The sequence below is a fragment of the Schistocerca cancellata genome, chromosome 3 (genome assembly GCF_023864275.1).
Source record: "Schistocerca cancellata isolate TAMUIC-IGC-003103 chromosome 3, iqSchCanc2.1, whole genome shotgun sequence".
NCBI classification, from domain to species: domain Eukaryota; kingdom Metazoa; phylum Arthropoda; class Insecta; order Orthoptera; family Acrididae; genus Schistocerca; species Schistocerca cancellata.
In genome coordinates this window covers 356,864,996-356,886,346 of record NC_064628.1, presented here as the reverse complement: position 1 = coordinate 356,886,346, position 21,351 = coordinate 356,864,996, and the positions used below count along the sequence as shown (strand labels likewise).

The 21,351-nt window shown below is 40.6% G+C and overlaps 1 protein-coding gene across 5 annotated transcripts in view; it reads left to right on the top strand.

The window, feature by feature from the left end:
- Positions 1–7,140: 7,140 nt before the first annotated feature.
- Positions 7,141–21,351, top strand: part of LOC126175045 (peptide methionine sulfoxide reductase) — a 30,539-nt gene continuing 16,328 nt past the window's right edge. The window contains exons 1-4 of one of the 5 annotated variants that reach the window (XM_049921552.1): positions 7,141–7,170; positions 10,331–10,503; positions 10,592–10,706; positions 10,801–10,943. In XM_049921552.1, coding sequence (XP_049777509.1) covers positions 7,156–7,170; positions 10,331–10,503; positions 10,592–10,706; positions 10,801–10,943 — 446 coding nt within the window. In that variant the 5' untranslated portion in view covers positions 7,141–7,155. Of the gene's footprint in view, positions 7,171–8,175; positions 8,322–8,351; positions 8,591–8,911; positions 9,016–10,330; positions 10,504–10,591; positions 10,707–10,800; positions 10,944–21,351 lie in introns of those variants that run through there. The other 4 variants (XM_049921554.1, XM_049921553.1, XM_049921555.1 and 1 more) reach the window with 4 other exon arrangements.

The following is a 21,351-nucleotide window of genomic DNA, read 5'->3' as shown; positions in this document are numbered from 1 at the left end:
CCTCAGCGTTTCCCGCACTTTCTTATGAACTGCCCAACCAGAGCTCAGCCCATTTGCCGCTAAAACAGCGTGCGACCGGGCGGCGCCAGCGCGTACGTTGGACGCTCCCTGTCCGCTCGACATTTCCCCTCTCTCTCTCACCTGGCACCCGGCGGCGTTCCTTTTGATGCCTGCAGGTCAGTGGCCGCCTCCCCTGGGACCCCCAGCCCCTGCACAATGCTCTTCCGGCGCTCACCGGCCTTCCCCTCCCCGCCTCCACTGGCAAATCCACTTTGCTTAAAACCTACAGCATGCAACTAAATATTATCATGACCAAAGCCAGTATTATTTCAGACATGTGTCTAATCATCACGTATCTCTCTTTCTAATCCACCTAATAAGACTAATTAACCATTATATGGGTTTATTTACTCCAAATATGCAGAATAATCTGCGAAATGAATGACACAAATAAAAGCCACCTTTCAAGTGCTATCCTACAATCCGCTTTCTGTTGTGATGAACTTATTTTTTAGGCCTTGCCAATTGTTGGATTGTTTTTTTGTCAAGTTCGCTTGTTAGAATTGGGTTTATTTTAGCAGTGTCAAATTTTGTGATAACATTTTTTGTTTTGAAGAGTTTTTGAGGTCAAAGTTTTACTTTTATTTGCATTAAATAATGGTAAAATCTATATTACCTGCTTTCCTAACTTGGACATTTTGAATTTTTTTGTAGTTAGGGTATGAAATTGCTATGGGATAGGTTTGAAATTCCCCAATAAGTGTATTGGGTGCCTGTGAATTTTTTTGTTTAGAAGGGTTGTATTTAAAATTTGTTGACATGGTTTTAAGGTTAAAATCTTGCACATTTCAACAAATTTTTGGCCATTTTGGTTTGTCGATTTATGTGCAGGAAAGCAATCCACTGTTTTCTTACATTTTTTTCTCTTTACCTAATCGAGCCTTAAAATCACCCATTAAAATGTAAACATGGTTTGAGAGTATTTTCGAGATGATGCTTTCTAACATTCCCAAGCTTCATTAACTTCAACAGCTTTTTTATGTTTATCCTCATTGACTAGTACACGAGCATTAATTAAAGTGTATGCCTTATTTGTGCATTTAAGAGAAATTGTCATTAGTCTATTATTTATGGGCTTTACCTCCCTTATTGAATTTAAAATATTCTTGGAGATTGCAGAGGCTACCCCCCCAGATGTGGTGTATTATTAAGCATTCTTTTGTCAGTTTGACTTTTAAAAAGACGATAATTACTTAAATCCATGGTGTTATTGTTTGTCATTCATGTTTCTTTTGGATCTTCTGTTCTCTTAATGTATCTTGCAATTAATGAAGTTTGCCTGGTGGCAAAAGTGTTTGTATGTTAAGTGTTGCAAAAAATGTATTTGTTTTGTTTTAAGTTAGCCAGAGGATTGAATTCCTCTGGTGAATCACACTGCATTTTTACCTGCTCCCCCCCCCCTCCCCCACTAGCACCACCAGAATCTGAAAGACCAGTTGCACTAGTAATACTGGCAGCGTATTGACCATCTGGGGGTAATATTGTGATTATCAATATGCTCTGTGATAATTGTACCTGGAGTCAGGTGCGGTTGAGTAGACTCATTGAGTATACTCAAGAGTGTTAAGACTGGAAGAGTTAGTTCTAGAATATAAATTTCAGCTGCACCACTGGTGAACAGACACAGACCCAGACAAACTGAAAGTGGATTTGTTTTTATTTTGCCTTGGTCCGGGACTTCTTATTCTATATTCGCAGCTGTCCACAATATCTGGTGGCATGTTCACTATCCACCACTTGTGACCCATCCAATACCCTAGGCAAGATCGCCTTCTTAGACTACTAGTTACAGTGTGTGTGTGTGTGTGTGTGTGTGTGTGTGGGCGCGCGCTCATGTTTCGAAATACTGCCACCAGGGAGCAATGGTGGAAGGATAGTGGCGCAACAAAGTACAACCAAGTTAAACTTTTTGAGGCATGAAACTAGTTGTGTCTCTTAAGTCATGCCACTAAAAGCTGGGAGTTCACACATGCAAATGCAGTATGCCATTAGCTGTGGTGACACTTCTGTTGCGTGTGTGAACTCAGCTTAATTACTTTGGAAAACCCTTTATATGCTGAAGTCCCACATCTTATCACTGTAGCATAATAAACCATACTCAAAACAACGCACTGTGGAGAGATTCTTAATGCAATGTATCACTGAAGCTATGCATTTTCGTAATACACAAGTATAAATATGAAAACCATCAAGAATGGAATGTTAGCTTCAAAGATGCCGGCCCCTTCTTACGCAACATGTGGTAGGAAAAGGAAAGTAGCGTAGTAAAGTTGAAGTGTTTATAACATTTGTCATGGTTAAAAGTGACGTCACTCGAGTGGTGCCACAGGAATTTGGGTGTTTGCACACAGTTCCAGTGATGAAACTCGAGTCACAGCCAAATGGCGTCATTTTTGTCGCATGTGGAAACCTGGATTTAAGCTATGAAATTGGTGTAGTTTACCGTTTCTTCAATTTCCCTTGTAGAACGCGCTTTATAATGATTCATTGTGCCTTGGGAGAAACGAAAACCAAAATGTTATTTTAAGTGGAACACATCATGAACTGCAAATGGGGTTCAAAAATCAGAGAACCCAAGGGAAAATAAAATAAGTCTTGGAAATAAATAATCGATAAACATATTTTAAAACCATTACAGAACATGCCAGTGCACAGTTGCTGGAAGTTATGTACATAATCACATAAGATACGCTGTTTGTTCAGCTCTTGTAACTCTCAAAAACTTTACTACTTCGCACAAATGATTCTGTACAGCTCACTCGCTTAACGACAAAAGACTAACAATCAATGCACACGCTTGACAAAGGGCTAGACGAAAATGCAGAGTCGAATCCAGGATTTTGGTGGGGGGAGGGGGGGGTTGAACTCATAGAAATTTTGTATCAGGATGCTGGATGCTGTCTCCAAATTCTCCATGTTTTTTGAATCTATTGTAATACCAACTATCATAGTGAGAAAATTTTAGACTGTCTGAAAGCTAGGTAGCAAAGATTTTTCTTCTTTGTTTGAAATTAAGAACAAACAGGTATAGTTCTTGCGGGTCTGCAGCCCCATAGCCCCAACCCCTGGATTCGGCTCTGCAATAATGCAAAATAAGAAAAATTCTTGTCAACATAATTACAAATACAAAATTTCCATTACAAAGACAACTCTGCAAATGAGGATCATTGCAGTTAATGGGTTAATACCAGAACACAGGGAATTACAAATAATATTTTATCAAAAATAAGGTCTGCCACTCACTGATAAAATGAAGCTTTTCTAGAGGAGGTGCAGCGCACTTGGGTATCTCGACATGAATAGGAACAAAGCCGAAAGCCAGACAGCCCAAACTTCTATAATTATATTTGGCCAGTTACGACAGTCAGACATGTATGCCTAAAGCCGGCCACCTGACAACCCTGGTTGTGTTATTCGTTTGAAAAGCTATCGTTACTGCACATGAATGCCGTAATATTCCCGTAGTCGGATAAATTACAGTGTCATGAGAGTGAATTAGTCGCTCAATGACGGGATACGTAACAAGGGCTGCAGTGGGAGGAGAAATGACTCTAAATAATACTAAAATGAGAATTGTTTGAATAAAACACCCATTGCATGTACTACTGTACACTTTTATGTTGCTATAAAGGTACGTTTACACTGGGATACATGTATCGCGACATGTAGGAACGACATGTCAATTTGACATGTCGCGATACATCACCTCATACAAAAATTCGCGGAACTTGTATGCGGACCCTCGAGCTCATACATGTCGCGTATACATTTGGTATATCGCTTTTTGGCCATATACGCGACATGTATGAGCGACATTTTAAGAACTCGCGCATGCGCAGTACTATCATTTCCTGTCGTCTTGTCGCCTGCCGCTTATTTTGACGGTTAGCGCATGCGTAGTACCACGCTCTTTGGCGGCTGTTTGAGTTTTGGAGGTGCCGACTGTCGTTTGTCGTGTAGTTATTTGTGTATTGTGTCATGTGTTGTGCCCACGTGTAACACTTTAAAATTTGTCATGACTTCTTGGTCAAAACAAAATACACTGCATTTTATGGAGGCAGTGCGCAATCCCTGTATATGGGATGTGAAACTAGGAGACTATAAGAACACTCAGAAAAGGTACGACGAGTGGGAGGAAATTGCTAAGGCATTTAACGTGTCAAGGAAGGAATGTGAGGACAAGTGGCATAATTTAAAAAGCCAATATAGTCGCGAGTTAGCGAAAAGGAAGAGCAGCAAAGGAACTGGAAGTGCTATAAGCAATGTGTACCACTCTTCATGGTATGCTTTTGAAAGTGTGCAGTTCATAAGAGACAATTACAAGCCACTCTCTCATAGAAGCACACATGAAGTAGTACCAGTAAGTAAATTTGTTATATTATTTTATTAATCATATATTTGGCAACATTTTTTCGTGCTAATGCTTTACATAATGTGAATATTTACAATTTCACTGAAAAACATGATTCTCCATACTGCTATGGTTTGAAGTCCTGAATACTGCAGAATAATAGAGCATATTACTTTATGTCATCATTTAACAATGATGTGGAACTTATTTTCCATACTGCCATGGGATGGAGCCCTGAATACTGCAGAAGTATTCAGCATATTCTCTTCTGTTGTCATTCAGCAATGAAGTTCTTCGGCCAGTTCTGGGTAGTGGCTCCAGCACAGTAGGGGTGTTCCTCCAGGACCCAGGTATTACGTTGCCATCATCTCCCTCTCTGTCGTACGTTCCTGCTGGACAATACCTTTGAGATTTATTTGCTTCCTCAGCACTCTGTAGACAGCACTTATAATCCCAAATACATTTTCTATTACTCTTCTTGCTCTATAGTTAAAAATACGTTGCCAACTATTTTTTTCATGCAGACCTCTAGGCCAAAGGCTTCGTCAGAGACGAGAACATATGGAACAGGCTTGCTCCTACCAGGAAGAGGAGTTGATGGTGGTATGTTTAGAGTTTTCGTTTTTAACATTTTGTAAAATGTTGTGTCTTTAAGACACCACCATCTAAATCCTCCCCTGTGTGCCAACATCAGCGTAAATTATTCTATAATTAACATCAGCAATTGCTAGCATTACAATGCTGAAGCGCTCTTTATAATTAAAATAAACTGTTCCACTGTTGGGTGGTGCCACAATGTCAATGTGCCTCCCATCTATAGCTCCCAAACACCTGGGGAAATTCCATTTTTCTTCATATTCTTTGGCAATTTTCAGCCATTCCTCTTCAGTAGCAGGAAGCTGGAAAGAAAATTGTTACTTTTTTAATTTAATTTTCGCATGGACACTCAAAAAATTCTCAATAAATTAAGATACTTTGATTATAATGTATGTATAACATATAACTCACTTTGCCTTAGAAACGTGTTATGTATATTAAAGGTCATGGAAGCCCCAGCCACAGAAGGAGATGGTGAAGGAGAAGGAAGCATTAGTTTCCCTTTCGATGTAACAGAAATGGAGGAGGTGACATTTGCCACGCCCCCACAAGACATTGTGGAAGTGGAAACCACTCCAGTCATCTCTGTGCCTCCACATGAAAGTGTATCTGCAACCTTGTCACCCTGTACCAGTCCAAGTCCGAGTGGAAGTGGTAGATCAAGTGCACCGAAGAGAGCCAGGAGAGACCTGGATGAAGACCGAGAAGGTCTTTTACAGACCTAAAGAAAAGTTGGCGACAATTTAGTAGGCAGAAAAAGGGACCAGTTTACCCACTTGGGTGACTTGGTCGCCAATAAGCTCAGATTTATTTATGAAAATGGCCATACTAGAATTAATGTTGTTAGATATCTTTACTGTGCAGAAGTGTCCTCAGAAATTGTGATATTGTATTACTGAGTGAAGCATGTCAGTCGTTCCAAAGAACTAAAAGCTAACCCATTTCAGCAAAATTTGAGAAATTTATGGTGCAAAATGTATGTGCCGTTAAAATTTTAGTTCCTATTCCAGCAGCCTCACGTGGTTATGTTGGCAACATCAACGACGCGGTAGAAAATTGGTGCTGCTGTTCCTGGTTGACAGTAACTTGTATGTACCCTCGTCCGCTCGTTACAAGTAATTGCCATCGTAAAACGAAGATTTCATGACAAAACATTTGCATTGTCGCGCGATTGCTAATGCCAACGTCTCACACACGATTGCCAGCATTAGCATCCGTTGTCAACATTATCACGCGAGGCCTAATAGCAAAAAAATGATATACGTGCCAGATGCATGAAAAAATTATATAATGTATTACATACTCTGATATATATAAAACTTCTACCTTCACTTCTTGGGATAAAACTTGCACTGGCCTCGCAAACACGAAGAATAATGTTGCATATGACACTTTTTTGATATTCTATGCAGATACATTAACGTCGAAAAGGAATCCCCAGTGGCCAAAAAACGGAGTGTTACTGCCAACTGATCCTCTGGTGGAATCGCTTCCTGAAAGTTTGTGTTGGTTTTGGACACAAGAGGAGCCACAAGAGATAACAAACCGCGGAAATCCTCCATACTCATCCTAACATAATTTCTAAAATATGCGCCATTCTCTAGCGTTAATTCCTGAACGTGAGCTCCGTGAGTAGCGCGTTTGCGAAGAAACTCTCTCTGCCACCATCTACGCTTCCTCCGCCTTTTCTTCCTATCATCTTCCAAAAGAGCAAGTGTACCAGCACATAAAAATGTGAAATCTTCCAAATCGTCGTCGGAAGCCATCGTACAGTGATACAAATCAACCAGTGTTAACGCACGCTCATACATTTATGAGGTTGATACTTGTCAGCTCATACAAGTCGCGATACATGTCGCAAAGTCGCATATACATGTATCTCATACATGTGCCGATACAAATCGCAGTGTAAACGCACCATAAGATGAATACGGACACAGAATTCGCTGTTGGATAGCATTAAATTGCGTGATGTGCGACTGTGTGAAATTGTAGCACTTCGTATTTAAAACAAATCAGACTACAGGTTCTTAAATAAATGAATTACTTAATCGTGTACGCAGATGTTGCATAGTCATCGCATCACAACTTGGCTTCACAGTCGAAATGAACAGTTGAAACATAAAAATGCAGTTACGCAAATAACGATGGATACAGGGCAGGTATGTGTAATAAACGTAAGCTGATAATATATCAAAATTATGGTAATTATTAGCAATTAACTTAAGAGCAATACAATGGCTGTCTCATTTTTAAGGCGGAGAAGAGCGGGCGAGACTGAAAGACTCGAAGGTGACTCATTTGTTTTTACAAGAAAAAAGACGAATGAAAATGAAGCAACGATGCAACAGATATTTAATCGATAAAAATTAACCTGTTATAATATCAAAGCCAGAATATCCGTCAGAGAATATCATTTTGATATTGTATGGTGGTGATATTTACAAATAATTGAGTAATATATTTAGCTGATTGAATGAGCTGTAGCTAAAAGCAGTACGCGATAGAAATTTCATGCGTCTGCTCGCTCCTCTTGTTCTTGCTTCTGTAGTTGGCTTCAAGTATTCGAACTCTTGAACCTATATTAAATCAAAACGTCCCGGACTGATATAATCAACAGAAAGTATGAGACACTTCTATTTGCGTCTTACTGGTGTCGGTTTTCCCCGGTTTAGGCTGTCTTGATGTCTACAATGATCACTCTTTCGTTATATAGTTTATGAATTTACTTACAACATTGACAAATATGTAATTGACAAATATGTAAACACGTCCTATACATGACGGTTGTTTCGTACATTGCAGTGTTAGGAGTGCTTCCATTGGGGATAGTGTGCCCCTATTTTCTCCTGCCTTTGAATTGCAGGACCTAGAGTTCGACGTGGACTCCAAACCACGTTGCAAATTTGCGGTTTTGACTTTTACAAATTGTGGGAATGAGTGAAATAAGTGATAAGTCACAATAAAAAATATTAGGTTCCGATAAGGATTGAAGCTCAAACCTTTGGAATGTTTGTTGGTAACTACGTCACAGGGTCACCAAGAACGTATTTGGTAGGACGTAAACTGGCAACACCTTTAAGATTAATTTTGTTTCTCTGATTGCTTTTTAACAGTTACATAATAGCAAACTCACTTTAAAATTGTGATAGCCATGCTGAACGTTGTTATCAGCGGAGTTGCGTCAGAATTGCGTTCGAAACTCATAGTTGCTAAGCTCCGACTGACAGAATTTAAAACGAAGCGAAGGCGGAAGCGTGTCACTTGACACAGTGCGAGGAGGAGGTTGTTGAAGACTAACTTGTTTAAAAAGGTACATGACTAGTATTTCTATAAATGTTCAATGATTACGCATTCAGAACACAGACGTAAGCTAAGTAGAGCGCCACTTTCGTTCCGGAGGAAGGGAGAGTCATCGTCGCTCAACAGAAAGTCACACAGCACTGAGCGGGCATGCTAAGCCATTTGCAGTGGATTCAGTGCAGATTGTTCATTCCACTGTTTACAATGGGTCAACGGTTATCATCCTCAGTGAGTTCTTCAACATTTCCATGAAGCAATTTGAGATAAATATTTCTTGGTGTAAGTGATTACATGTAACCGCCTTGTGCAGCAGCTGTATTAAAAGTGTTAAGTGACAGCGTTGTGGTTGTAAACATGCGACAAAGTTCATCAGCGCACGATTTACTGGTAGTGTAGCCTATACTAGTAACATGGTGCCATGACGCGAAAACTCTACAATTGTTATTGCTAGCTGGAACCAAAGTTAATTCCAGCGTCTATCCATTAATTTCGGAAATCCAGGAAGATAGTGGTTACAGATGCGTAACTGTTACAACATTAAGTTAAGTAAAATGGTATTTATAGAATTTTACTGTCGCTGCCACATACAGGAAGCTAAGTTCCTGTTCCTGTTGTGTTAAAAGTATTTTTACTGTGTCATCCGTTTTGATGGAGAAACCTTGCAGTTAAAAGAAACTGGATGCCTATTTCATAGCTCCTAATTTGTAAGTGTAGACATATTGCCCAGCATAGTACAAATGATATAGCACAACGCTCCAGATGAATTCACAAAGCAGCTGTATTATGTTACAAACATTTTCAAGTTAATAGAGAGCTCCTTTGTACAAATATTTGTTGTGTATGAGCGAAGAGCCCTTTTGATACACCATATACTGAGTGTACTTATTATTCTATCATAATTTGCTTATGCCTTGAGTAGGTTATTGGGATTACTGTTAACAGAGTTTTTGTGTACCTGATGTAAAAACCATACCTTTAAATAATGATGGAAGTAATAGGTTTATTTTATGATGCTACAGATACCCAAAGTATTGATGATAGAGGTAGTTCCAGGTAAACATTTCAGCTCTTAGATTATTTTAACTAGAGTCTTCCTTCGAAGAAGCAATAGTTCGTGTTGTTTCTTTTATTGCATCAGTGAAACATGTTGCAGAAGCATAAAAACATGAATTCTTTTTTAAATTTATTGTCTTTCCAGTGTAGTTTCAAAACTTTTTTGCCATAGTTTATTTATATATTGATGTTAATACAAAATTGCACTTCTTACTATGATACACAGGTGGTATATTCTTAAATACAATAGTTCCAAAACATAATTACCGAGTGAGGTGGCGCAGTGGTTAACACACTGAACTCGCATACAGGACGGCAACTGTGGTAATCCACATCCGACCATTCAGATATAGATTTTTCATGATTTTCCTAAACCGCTCCCCATAAATTCCATGATTCCTTTGAAAGGGCGCAGCCAGTTTGCTTCGCCATCCTTAAAACATTCTGAACTTGTGCTCTGTGTCTAATGAACTCTGTTGATCGAAATCAACCATGACCTTCCTTTCTTTCTTTCTTCTTTCCTGTACATAATTGTGTATAGCATTAATTGTATCACAGTGTATTAAACTTGTCCATAAGCATATATCTGAATCAGGAGTATACTTAGTACAATGAGACCATACAAAAGCAGTTAAGGCACATGTTGGACAGACAATAGACATTTTTCCAATTTGTAGGCTAATGTTGTTCCTCTCTTACACATATGTTTATACCATAGAGGAACCTGAGAAGAGAAACAAATAGTGTATTGCAAACCTCTAATGGCCAGCATGTAGACATAACAAATGTTTTTAAAATTGTTTATGCAATATTTTGTACAACTTAAAGACTAAATCATGACATTCATTTGAATATGATAACTGGAACATGGAACCATCTCATTTCTAGATTTCTTTTTCCCATAGAAATTGAGAAATTTTCAAAGATGTTACAAACTTTAACAGTGACGATATTTGTATGTTCCAGGCAATGGCAGCGGCAAACATACTCCATGATATCGATGTTCCTGTAAAGAAGGCAACATTTGGAATGGGCTGTTTTTGGGGCCCTGACACCCTCTATGGTACACTGAAAGGTGTTATAAGAACAAGAGTGGGATATTCTGGAGGCACAAAAATAAACCCCACATATAGAGATCTGTAAGATCCCCTTTTCTCTTTGCCAAAGAGGCTTTTGAAATTGTTATTTTCCAAGTTTTTTGATAATTGTACAAATTTGTTTTCACAGTGGAGATCACACAGAGTGTATTGATATTGACTATGACCCAAATGAAATTTCCTTTGAAAAATTACTTGAAGAGTTTTGGAAAAACCATGATCCTACTTACAGAGCCACGAAACAGGTTGGTACTGATACTTTAAAATTAATTTATGTTTGCTTATAATTTTTGTTCTAGCAGTTGCAATGAGATAATAATTTTACTTTATTCTCTGCAGTATACATCCTTAATATTTTATCATGATGATGATCAAAAGCAGACAGCTGAGAAAAGTTTTAAAGAAGAGGAAGAGAAGAAAGGCAAGAAGGGCAAATTTGTCACCAAAATATTACCAGCAGCAGAGTTTTATAATGCAGAGGAGTAAGTTAGAGCTAATGCTTTCTTATGCTTTAGAGACATGAATGGTAATGAGAGGATCGCCTTATTGCGAGAACACAATTTTTTGTTTTGTTTAATCCCTAAATATGTTTCACCACAGTTGTGACATCTTCAGTGTTTTTTTCTTTCTTTCTTTCTTTTTCTTCTTTTACTTTTAGTAATATGTTGACATTAGATTTTTGTTGTTTACATTGAGTACTTCACCCTTTCTTATATTGTTGGTGCCAACACAGATCGGCCACAGTCCATATTAATACAGCAAGTCATCTGCCAGTATCAGGGATGTTGGGGCACTGTCTGTATTGAATTTTTGCTTAGAATATAACCTTTTAACTATGTATTGTGGTAAAATATGCATGCTCAGGCACAGTTTAAAAATTACAAATTCTGCCAGTATCGGTTGATATTAATGACATTCCAAATGTTTATACAATTTTGAGAGTTAATTGTAGAGAGAATTTAGAAATATCTTACAATCAGTATTATTGTTGATGAAAATGGTATTCAATTAATTACTGCTCATACATAAGAACAAGCAGTTTTGCCACTTCTTGCAAATGAGGCAACACAGGTTCAGAAAATATAAACAACATTAGACCCTTATGGGGAAAAACATCACAGGTAAAGTGGTCAGTACTTTATTTAGGCAAAACATTGACTCATATGCATTACACTGTAGATAGTAAACATTTCACAGTGACAGTGCGCAAGTAGTATTATCAAGAAAAGGGGGGGGGGGGGGAGATGCTTGCCAGTGTTCAGCTGTTGCATCATGTTGGGAACTGGTGTACAAGTGTGTAATATATGCAGTGCTCCACTGATAATAGTACTGGAGTGTACACTTCTGTTATTACTCCTTGCTTCTCGGGCGTAAGGAAAATTGTGCTGCCACTCCGCCCAGGTCTTTATTTTGCTTTACTAGATTCGATTCCCTATACTGCCCGGGTTTTTCCTTGGTAGGGGGGAATTTAACAAAGTGGACTATGCCTCTTGAGGACAACTGAGAAGCTGTAGTTTAAATCCTAACTTTGTCTGAGAGAGTGATGTGTTAATCACTTTGCTCCTTCACACTGACATCAAGTAAGGGGCTTAGGACATTGGACTTCCATCAGGAAGAGCAGGGATATAATGCCTTATCGATATCAGTATTTTCCCCAAATTAGTTTAGGTGATTGCTGTGATGATTTCTTTCATAAGAATACAACCATTTTCCAGCGTTGTCTTGTCCTATTTGAGCTTGTGCTGCATCTTGAGTGACATCATTGACAAGGTGCTAAATTCTAAACTGAAGGTAACCATGCTTTCCTAATAAATGCAGTTTTATATAAAGTGGTTACCTGAGAGATACAGAAATGGGAATGATTGCCTCAAGATTAACAACAGCATAAAACAAATTAATGTTGTAAATGTTCAATTTTAAGACTGAGAATTTGATTCATGCAGCTCCATTGGTTTCGTCTTACATATTCATGAATGTGTCATTATGTCACTCTCTTGGAGGGATGTTAATTGTTGGTTTGTTTCACAATGACTTTAAAATGCCCCTTATTGAGCACACCCACACCTGCCACTATCAACTCAAAACCATCTTCTGATTCCTTCATTAATTGGCATGGTATACAAAAACAATGGTTTGTGTTTGATCTCTCACTACACAAGAAATTGTGAGCACAGCTTCCTATCTTCACACCGTGCACAGATTGGAATTCAGTTGCAAATATGACTACAAAAGGTAATAGGCAAAATAATTTAATTTGATAGATAAAAAATCTTCTCACCAAATGGCAGCAGAACACACACACACACACACACACACACACACACACACACACACACAGAGAGAGAAAGTTATAAGTAGGCAAGCTTTTGGAGCCAGTGGCACGTTCTTCAGGAAGAAAGGTTGAAGGGGAAGGGGTGAAGGAAAAGGATGGGAGAGGTCGAGGAAAAAGGGGTAGATTTTGGGAAAGTCATCCAGAACTGCAGGTCAGGGGAGACTTAATGGATGGGATAAGAAGGAAAGACTGATTCTTAGGGTCTGAATCACATGAGACTTGAAAATCTGGGAGCTTAAAGGTGTAAGACAGGGTAATATGAAGGACATAGATTACTGCTTAAACATCATGCACGAGTTAATAAGAGTGAAAAGCTAAATGCACTGCACCAGGAATCTTTGTACTTTCATTTCTCTTAGTAGTCTAAAGAAATACATTTACCACATTTTGCAGTATATGGTAAATTTATTTCTTTATATTACAATGAGAGATGATAGTATGACCTTCGTAGTCATACTTACATTCAAATTCCAGTCCATACATATTGTGGCAATATGAAGTTGCAACAAAATTAATTTGTTGTGTAAGGGATGAAAGTGCAAACCATTATTTCTGGAAATTTAATGTAACTGGATAGATAAGAAGGGAAAAAGAACTATTGACCAAGCAGTGACAGAAGAACACACACACATGAATGTTAAGGAAATTTGCAAGTTTTCGGAGGCAGTGATGAAAAAGGACTGCTGTGGTTTAGGAAATGGGAAAAGTGTGGAACCGTGGCTCAGGAGAGACTTACCAGATGGGATGAGAAGGAAAGACTGATCTTTAACTCCCAGGAACAAGCCACTAGCCAGAAAGAGAATATGAAATTTTAGTTTTGATAGTGCAAAAGCATCCTTTAGAAAAGGACAAATTATAGTATGTGATGGGATTAAGCATGGGAAGAGAGGAGGATTTGGCATATTACAGGGGTGGGAGTGGCAAAAAGAGAGGCAGATGGGGTAAAGGGAGAGAAAAAAGGAAGACAAGCATGGAATACAGTCAGAAAATAGTAGAAATTCATATGAAAATCTTGAGAAAAGACAAGGGTAAACAAGAGATAATAAGTGGGTGAGAATTTTTCACCAGGAAAGTGAACTATATGATACAACAAAATAGTCTTTTCTTCTCATAACATCTGGCGCGTCTCCTCTGACCCAGGGTTGTGGGTGACATTCCCAAACTCTCCCCATTTCATAAGCCTCGTCAGACCTATTTCTTCATCCCTCTTCCTTCCCCTTCAACATTTCTGCCAGAAATCTAGCAGATTTTCGTAATCTGTATATGTGTGTGTACTCCCATCACCACTTGGTGAGTACATATTTATCTGTCCAGTTACATTATATATTCAAAAATTCATAATTTTTGTTGATATATTAAATCATTATTTCTCCTAATTCCAGTATCCCCATCCAGTTCATGTTAGGTAGTTGTGTGCTGCTATCTCACACCCAAGCCTGTGAAATCATGTGCCCGTCCATCTGCCTCTACCTGCACCAACAGCTAGCCCGGATGGCTCCCCACTCTCCCACGAGCCTCTGGGCACTTTATCCCAACCACATCCCTGCCTCCCGCCTCTTTCCAAATGAGTTGGCCAATTCCAACAGTGACTCATTGGTATTGTAGTCATAGGATACTATGTTTCTTTCATTTTGTGAAGTGCACAGTTTTATATTTCTGAACATTTAAAGCAAGTTGCCAATCTTTGCACCACTTTGAAATCTTATCAAGATCAGACTGAATATTTATGCAACTTTTTTCAGATAGTACTTCATTTTAGATAACAGCATTGTCTGCAAAAAGTCTGATTGTACTGTTAATGTTGTCTGGAAGATCATTAATATACAAAATGAACAGCAAGGGTCCCAACTCACTTCCGTGAGGCACACCCGAAGTTATTTCTACAACTGACGATGACTCTCCATCCGAGATAACATGCGGCATCCTTCCTACCAAAAAGTCCTCAATCCAGTCACATATTTCACTTGATACCTGATATGACCATGTTGTTGTTGTTGTTGTTGTTGTTGTGGTCTTTAGTCCTGAGACTGGTTTGATGCAGCTCTCCATGCTACCCTATCCTGTGCAAGCTTCTTCATCTCCCAGTACTTACTGCAACCCACATCCTTCTGAATCTGCTTAGTGTATTCATCTCTTGGTCTCCCTCTACGATTTTTACCCTCCACGCTGCCCTCCAATGCTAAATTTGTGATCTCTTGATGCCTCAGAACATGTCCTTCTAATCGGTCCCTTCTTTTTGTCAAGTTGTGCCACATACTCCTCTTCTCCCCAATTCTATTCAATACTACATCATTAGTTACGTGATCTACCCATCTCATCTTCAGCATTCTTCTGTAGCACCACATTTCGAAAGCTTCTATTCTCTTATTGTCCAAACTACACTCCATACAAATACTTTCAGAAATGACTTCCTGACACTTAAATCTATACTCGATGTTAACAAACTTCTCTTCTTCAGAAACGCTTTCGTTGTCATTGCCAGTCTACATTTTATATCCTCTCTACTTCGACCAGCATCAGTTATTTTGCTTCCCAAATAGCAAAACTCCTTTACTACTTTAAGTGTCTCATTACCTAATCTAATTCCCTCAGCATCACCCGACTTAATTCGACTACATTCCCTTATCCTCGTTTTGCTTTTGTTGATGTTCATCCTATATCCTCCTTTCAAGACACTGTCCATTCCGTTCAACTGCTCTTCCAAGTCCTTTGCTGTCTCTGATAGAATTGCAATGTCATCGGCGAACCTCAAAGTTTTTATTTCTTCTCCATGGATTTTAATACCTACTCCGAATTTTTCTTTTGTTTCCTTTACTGCTTGCTCAATATACAGATTGAATAACATCGGGGAGAGGCTACAACCCTGTCTTACTCCCTTCCCAACCACTGCTTCCCTTTCATGTCCCTCGACTCTTATAACTGCCATCTGGCTTCTGTACAAATTGTAAATAGCCTTTCGCTCCCTGTATTTTACCCCTGCCACCTTTAGAATTTGAAAAAGAGTATTCCAGCCAACATTGTCAAAAGCTTTTTCTAAGTCTACAAATGCTAGAAACGTAGGTTTGCCTTTCCTTAATCTTGCTTCTAAGATAAGTCGTAAGGTCAGTATTGCCTCACGTGTTCCAATGTTTCTACGGAATCCAAACTGATCTTCCCCGAGGTCGGCTTCTACCAGTTTTTCCATTCGTCTGTAAAGAATTTGCATTTGTATTTTGCAGCTGTGACTTATTAAACTGATAGTTCGATAATTTTCACATCTGTCGACACCCGCTTTCTTTGGGATTGGAATTATTATATTCTTCTTGAAGTCTGAGGGTATTTCGCCTGTCTCATACATCTTGCTCACCAAATGGTAGAGTTTTGTCAGGACTGGCTCTCCCAAGGCTGTCAGTAGTTCTAATGGAATGTTGTCTACTCCCGGGGCCTTGTTTTGACTCAGTTCTTTCAGTGCTCTGTCAAACTCTTCACGCAGTATCGTATCTCCCATTTCATCTTCATCTATATCCTCTTCCATTTCTATAATATTGTCCTCAAGTACATCGCCCTTGTATAGACCCTCTGTATACTCCTTCCATCTTTCTGCTTTCCCGTCTTTGCTTAGAACTGGGTTTCCATCTGAGCTCTTGATATTTATACAAGTGGTTCTCTTTTCTCCAAAGGTCTCTTTAATTTTCCTGTAGGCTGTATCTATCTTACCCCTAGTGAGATAAGCCTCTACATCCTTACATTTGTCCTCTAGCCATCCCCGCTAAGCCATTTTGCACTTCCTGTCGATCTCATTTTTGAGACGTTTGTATTCCTTTTTGCCTGCTTCACTTACTGCATTTTTGTGTTTTCTCCTTTCGTCAATTAAGTTCAATATTTCTTCTGTTACCCAAGGATTTCTACTAGCCCTCGTCTTTTTACCTACTTGATCCTCTGCTGCCTTCACTACTTCATCCCTCAGAGCTACTCATTCTTCTTCTACTGTACTTCTTTCCACCATTCTTGTCAATTGTTCCCTTATGCTCTCCCTGAAACTCTCTACAACCTCTGGTTTAGTCAGTTTATCCAGGTCCCATCTCCATAAATTCCCACCTTTTTGCAATTTCTTCAGTTTTAATCTACAGTTCATAATCAATAGATTGTGGTCAGAGTCCACATCTGCCCCTGGAAATGTCTTACAATTTAAAACCTGGTTCCTAAATCTGTGTCTTATCACTATATAATCTATCTGATACCTTCTAGTATCTCCATGATTCTTCCATGTGTACAACCTTCTTTCGTGATTCTTGAACCAAGTGTTAGCTATTTCCCTTTTTAAATTTTCTAATCTACCTGCCCGGTTAAGGGATCTGACATTTCACACTCCGATCCGTAGAATGCCAGTTTTCTTTTTCCTGATAATGACATCCTCCTGAGTAGTCCCCGCCTGGAGATCCGAATTGGGGGACTATTTTACCTCCGGAATATTTTACCCATCATTATTTATCCATACAGTAAAGCTGCATGCCCTCGGGAAAAATTACGGCCGTAGTTTCCCCTTGCTTTCAGCCGTTCGCAGTACCAGCACAGCAAGGTCGTTTTGGTTGATGTTGCAAGGCCAGGTCAGTCAATCATCCAGACTGTTGCCCCTGCAACTACTGAAAAGGCTGCTGCCCCCCTTCAGGAACCATATGTTTGTCTGGCATCTCAACAGATACCCCTCCGTTGTGGTTGCACCTACGGTACGACCATCTGTATCGCTGAGGCATGCAAGCCTCCCCACCAACGGCATACTTCCGACAATAAGTGTAGATCTGGTTTTGAGTCAGATGCTTTTTGGAAAAAAGAAAATACAATATTTGCCTGATTGCTTTGATCCAAATAATGTCTCATGAGAAAAGTGTAAGTTAGGAATCACATGATTGATGTTTTTGGAATCCATGCTGGTTGGCATTGAGGAGATCACTCTGTTCAAGATACCTCATTATGTTTGAGCTCGGAATATGTTAAAAGATACTACAACAAATCAGTGTCAAGGATACTGGATGGTAGTTTGTGAATCACTTCTTATACCCTCCTTGTAGACGGGTGTAACCTGTGCTTTTTTCCAAGCTGGACACAGTCTTTTTGAGCAATCTAAGAGTGATTGTAGTTAGAAGAGGGGCTAAGTCAGCCACAGATTCAGTATAGAATCTGATAGGGATTCCATTGGACCCAGGAGCGTTCTTCAATTTTAGCTGTTTTTCAATAGCACTGACACTAATGCATTTTCAGTGGTATGAGGATTAAATTGGCGCAATAGTCCCGAATTTTCCTTTATAAAGGAGCATTTGAAAACAGAGTTAAGCATTTTGGCTTTTGATTAGCTACCCTCAATTTCAGTTCCTGTCTCATTTATTAGGGACTGGACACTTAATCATTGAAGACATCATCCAGTGCTCTCTTGGCAGCCAAACATGTTTCATCCTGCATCTCTATATCTGTAGCTCTACACTTTTACACCTATTATGCAGTAATCTGTTTCCTTAGAAGTTTCTTTAAAGTGACTGTGTACAATGGAGGTTCCTTCTTCTTATGAACTGTTTTATTGGGTACATATCTGTCCAGTGTGTGGTCAACTGTTCTTTTAAACTTGAGCTATAGTTCCTCTATATATGCTCCTGCACCATGCGTAAAGTTTAGAGTTCCTCATTTGGGTAGGACTCTACTGATTATTCTATCTAGTTCACTGAACATATATATTTTTATGCTTGTTTCAGTTGTCCTCTGTACTTCGGTCATCATTATTGTCACAACTGCCTCATGGTCAATGATATCAGTTATGCTGTAGACATCCTCGAAGACGTCAGTTCTATTTATTGCCATTAGAGGGAGGGAGGGAGGGATTGCACCTGGCACCTGGTTTGACCACAAGGGAATGACTCCTGGGTTGCAGGATTGAAACAAGGATAGTCAAGCACATTTTGTAGCTCGGGTGGGCAGTGGAACTCTACTTTTAGTGACGTGGGTAAGATTTTGTGTAGGGTATTCTGCATCCCAGGACATGATGGGAAGTAGTCGAAGCCTTAGTGGAGGAAATGATTGAGCTTTTCAAGGCCAGGGAGATGATGGGTGATCAGAGGAGTGCTGATTGCTCATTGCTTAACAAGTTTACTGGTGTCAGAGGAAATGACATAAGATAAGAGATCTGCTTATGGATGAATTGGATAGGATACTGCTTTTCAGTAAAGATTCTGAAAAGGTTATCAGTATATTTCAACAACACACATGATAATTTCACAATTTTTGTGATAGGAAGCTTCTCAGGCTTAACTTGATTGCAAATTCAGATTTGTGATTTGTCTCTGATGACCTTACTGTTGAGGGGATGTTAAACGCTAATCTTCCTTCCTTCCTTCCTTCCTTCCTTCCTCTTCCAGTCTACAATCTATTGAACTGTATTCACATGCACCTGTGATGATGAATGTTTGTGACTTTGCCTTTGCATATATATCTACATTTATACTCTGCAAACTACTGTGAAGTGCGAGGCAGAGGGTATCTACCAGTTATTCGGACACTTTCCCATTCCATTCACATATAGAGCATGGGGAGAATGAAAGAACTTTTAACAGTTAGGTTGTCAATAGGTTTGTGGTTGTGGGTCTTCGTGGCTTGCCACTTATTTCCACACAGTGGCCTGGTTGTGTCCAGTGATCACTTGGACACCTCCTTCATATGCTGGTCCTTTGGGTTTGAAGCATTTGCTAACCAGTGAGAGTAAGTTTCTGTCAAGAGAGATTGATTTATTTTTAGAAATCTGCTGACAGATACTGTGGAGCGGAGCCAAAATTGTGAGCATATTCTGCTGCAGAGTATACAAATGGTGGGATGCTCTATGAAGAACAGATGTATTTGCTCCCCATATAATACTTGACAGCTTTCCTCACCAAGTTCACTCATGTTTGCACCTTCTTAATTGTGTTGGAGAGATGTTTATGGTGTGTCAGCATTCTTTCTAATGTGATATCAAGATATTTTGGCTTATCTTATTTAAATATGCCAAAAGGAATGAACTGTGGGCTTATCTTTGCTAATGTTTGATGGTTAGAGGGATGGGAAAGACATAATTCTGTTTTATAAAGAAGTTGCCATGTCTTAAAATATTAATTTTTGTGGCGGCGTTCGTTGCAACAAACACTTCGCTGTAGAAACGGCTTACGAAGTCACCGCCACATTTTTAATAGCGGGTCGACCGGTCCGCTGGAACAGTGAACAGAAAGATGAAAACCCAAACACTCTGATTAAATAAAAGTCGGTACTTATCTTTATTAACGAAGATACAGAAACACAGTAGTGAACTCCGTGTCTACAGAAACCTGTCTAGTTCGAGTCAGAGCGGCTAGGTCAGCGTCGGCTGACGACAAACAACAACTCTGCTGCGATGAACACACAACTGACTAGCAAGTACACAAATCGGTGGCGAGTATACAACTGAGCGGCGAATACAGAACTGTCCTAGCGCTTGCGACTCCAGCGCTTAAGAAGCCAGAAGCCAGCGGTGGCACGCGCAGACTTGCGGCGATTTCCTGTATTGCTGGCGCTGCTTGTGCGGACGGCGTCCGGACTTTGATTCTGCCAACCTTTTGGCAGCGGGCTCGGTTGGCATTACTGGCTAGGATATAACACTCCTCCCCCCCAAATCGCCGCACCGTCGTTGAATAATGACGCGGCGAGCGTCGATGGCGGGGGAGGGGTCTGGCCGCAGGCGTAGCAGAAGAGACCGGGGCGGAGACTGTTGTCAGTGGCAGTCCCCGGTCCGCACCCCAGCATTGGCTGCGCGGGGCCTCGGGAAACATCGACTGAAAACCGAGGTCAGGGTGCACGCCTGTGACCACGGGCGCAGCTTCTGGTACTGGACGCGACGGGGCGTCGGGACCCACGAAGAGAGGCAGCGTCTCCTGACGCTGCGTCGATGGCTGCTGAGTGGGCGCCGTACAAGGCGCTGCGGCGTCATACTCCTTGGGGGTGCCCAAGGAAAGCGGCTGCAGGACAGGCTGCACAGCCACCGCTTGGGATGGCGGCCCGGCTGAGGGGTCGACGTCCATCTGCTCCGAAGGCGGTGGCGACTGAAGAGGGACCGCAGGCGCCGGAGCGACCACCTGGGGCGTTCCCGGATGAAGCTGCGCGGGAGGCATCAACGGGACGGGCTGTCGGCGTGGTAGCGGCGACGGCTGCTGCTGCTGCCCTGGTGGCGGCAGCGAAGTCGGAAGGCGCGGCTGGACCCGCCGCGGACCAAATCTGTGGACAAAGAACGAGCGGCAGAATCCGGGCGGCCAGCGCGGCGCAACTGGTTCTGATGCCTCCTGTGCACCCCAGTAGCACCTTGAACAGTATAAAAACCGCGACCCTGGACACTTATCACGGTGTCTCGTTCCCAACGACGGCGACCGTGATAAACTCTGAAAAAAACGGCGTCGTTGCGCTGAAAACGCGTGCGATGCTCAGAAGCGGCGGGTCGATCCGGGGGGTGCAACAACCGTAGTAGGGTGCGATGACGACGGCCGTGGAGAAGCTCCGCAGGCGAAGGGCCGTCGCGTGGCGTGGTCCGGTAC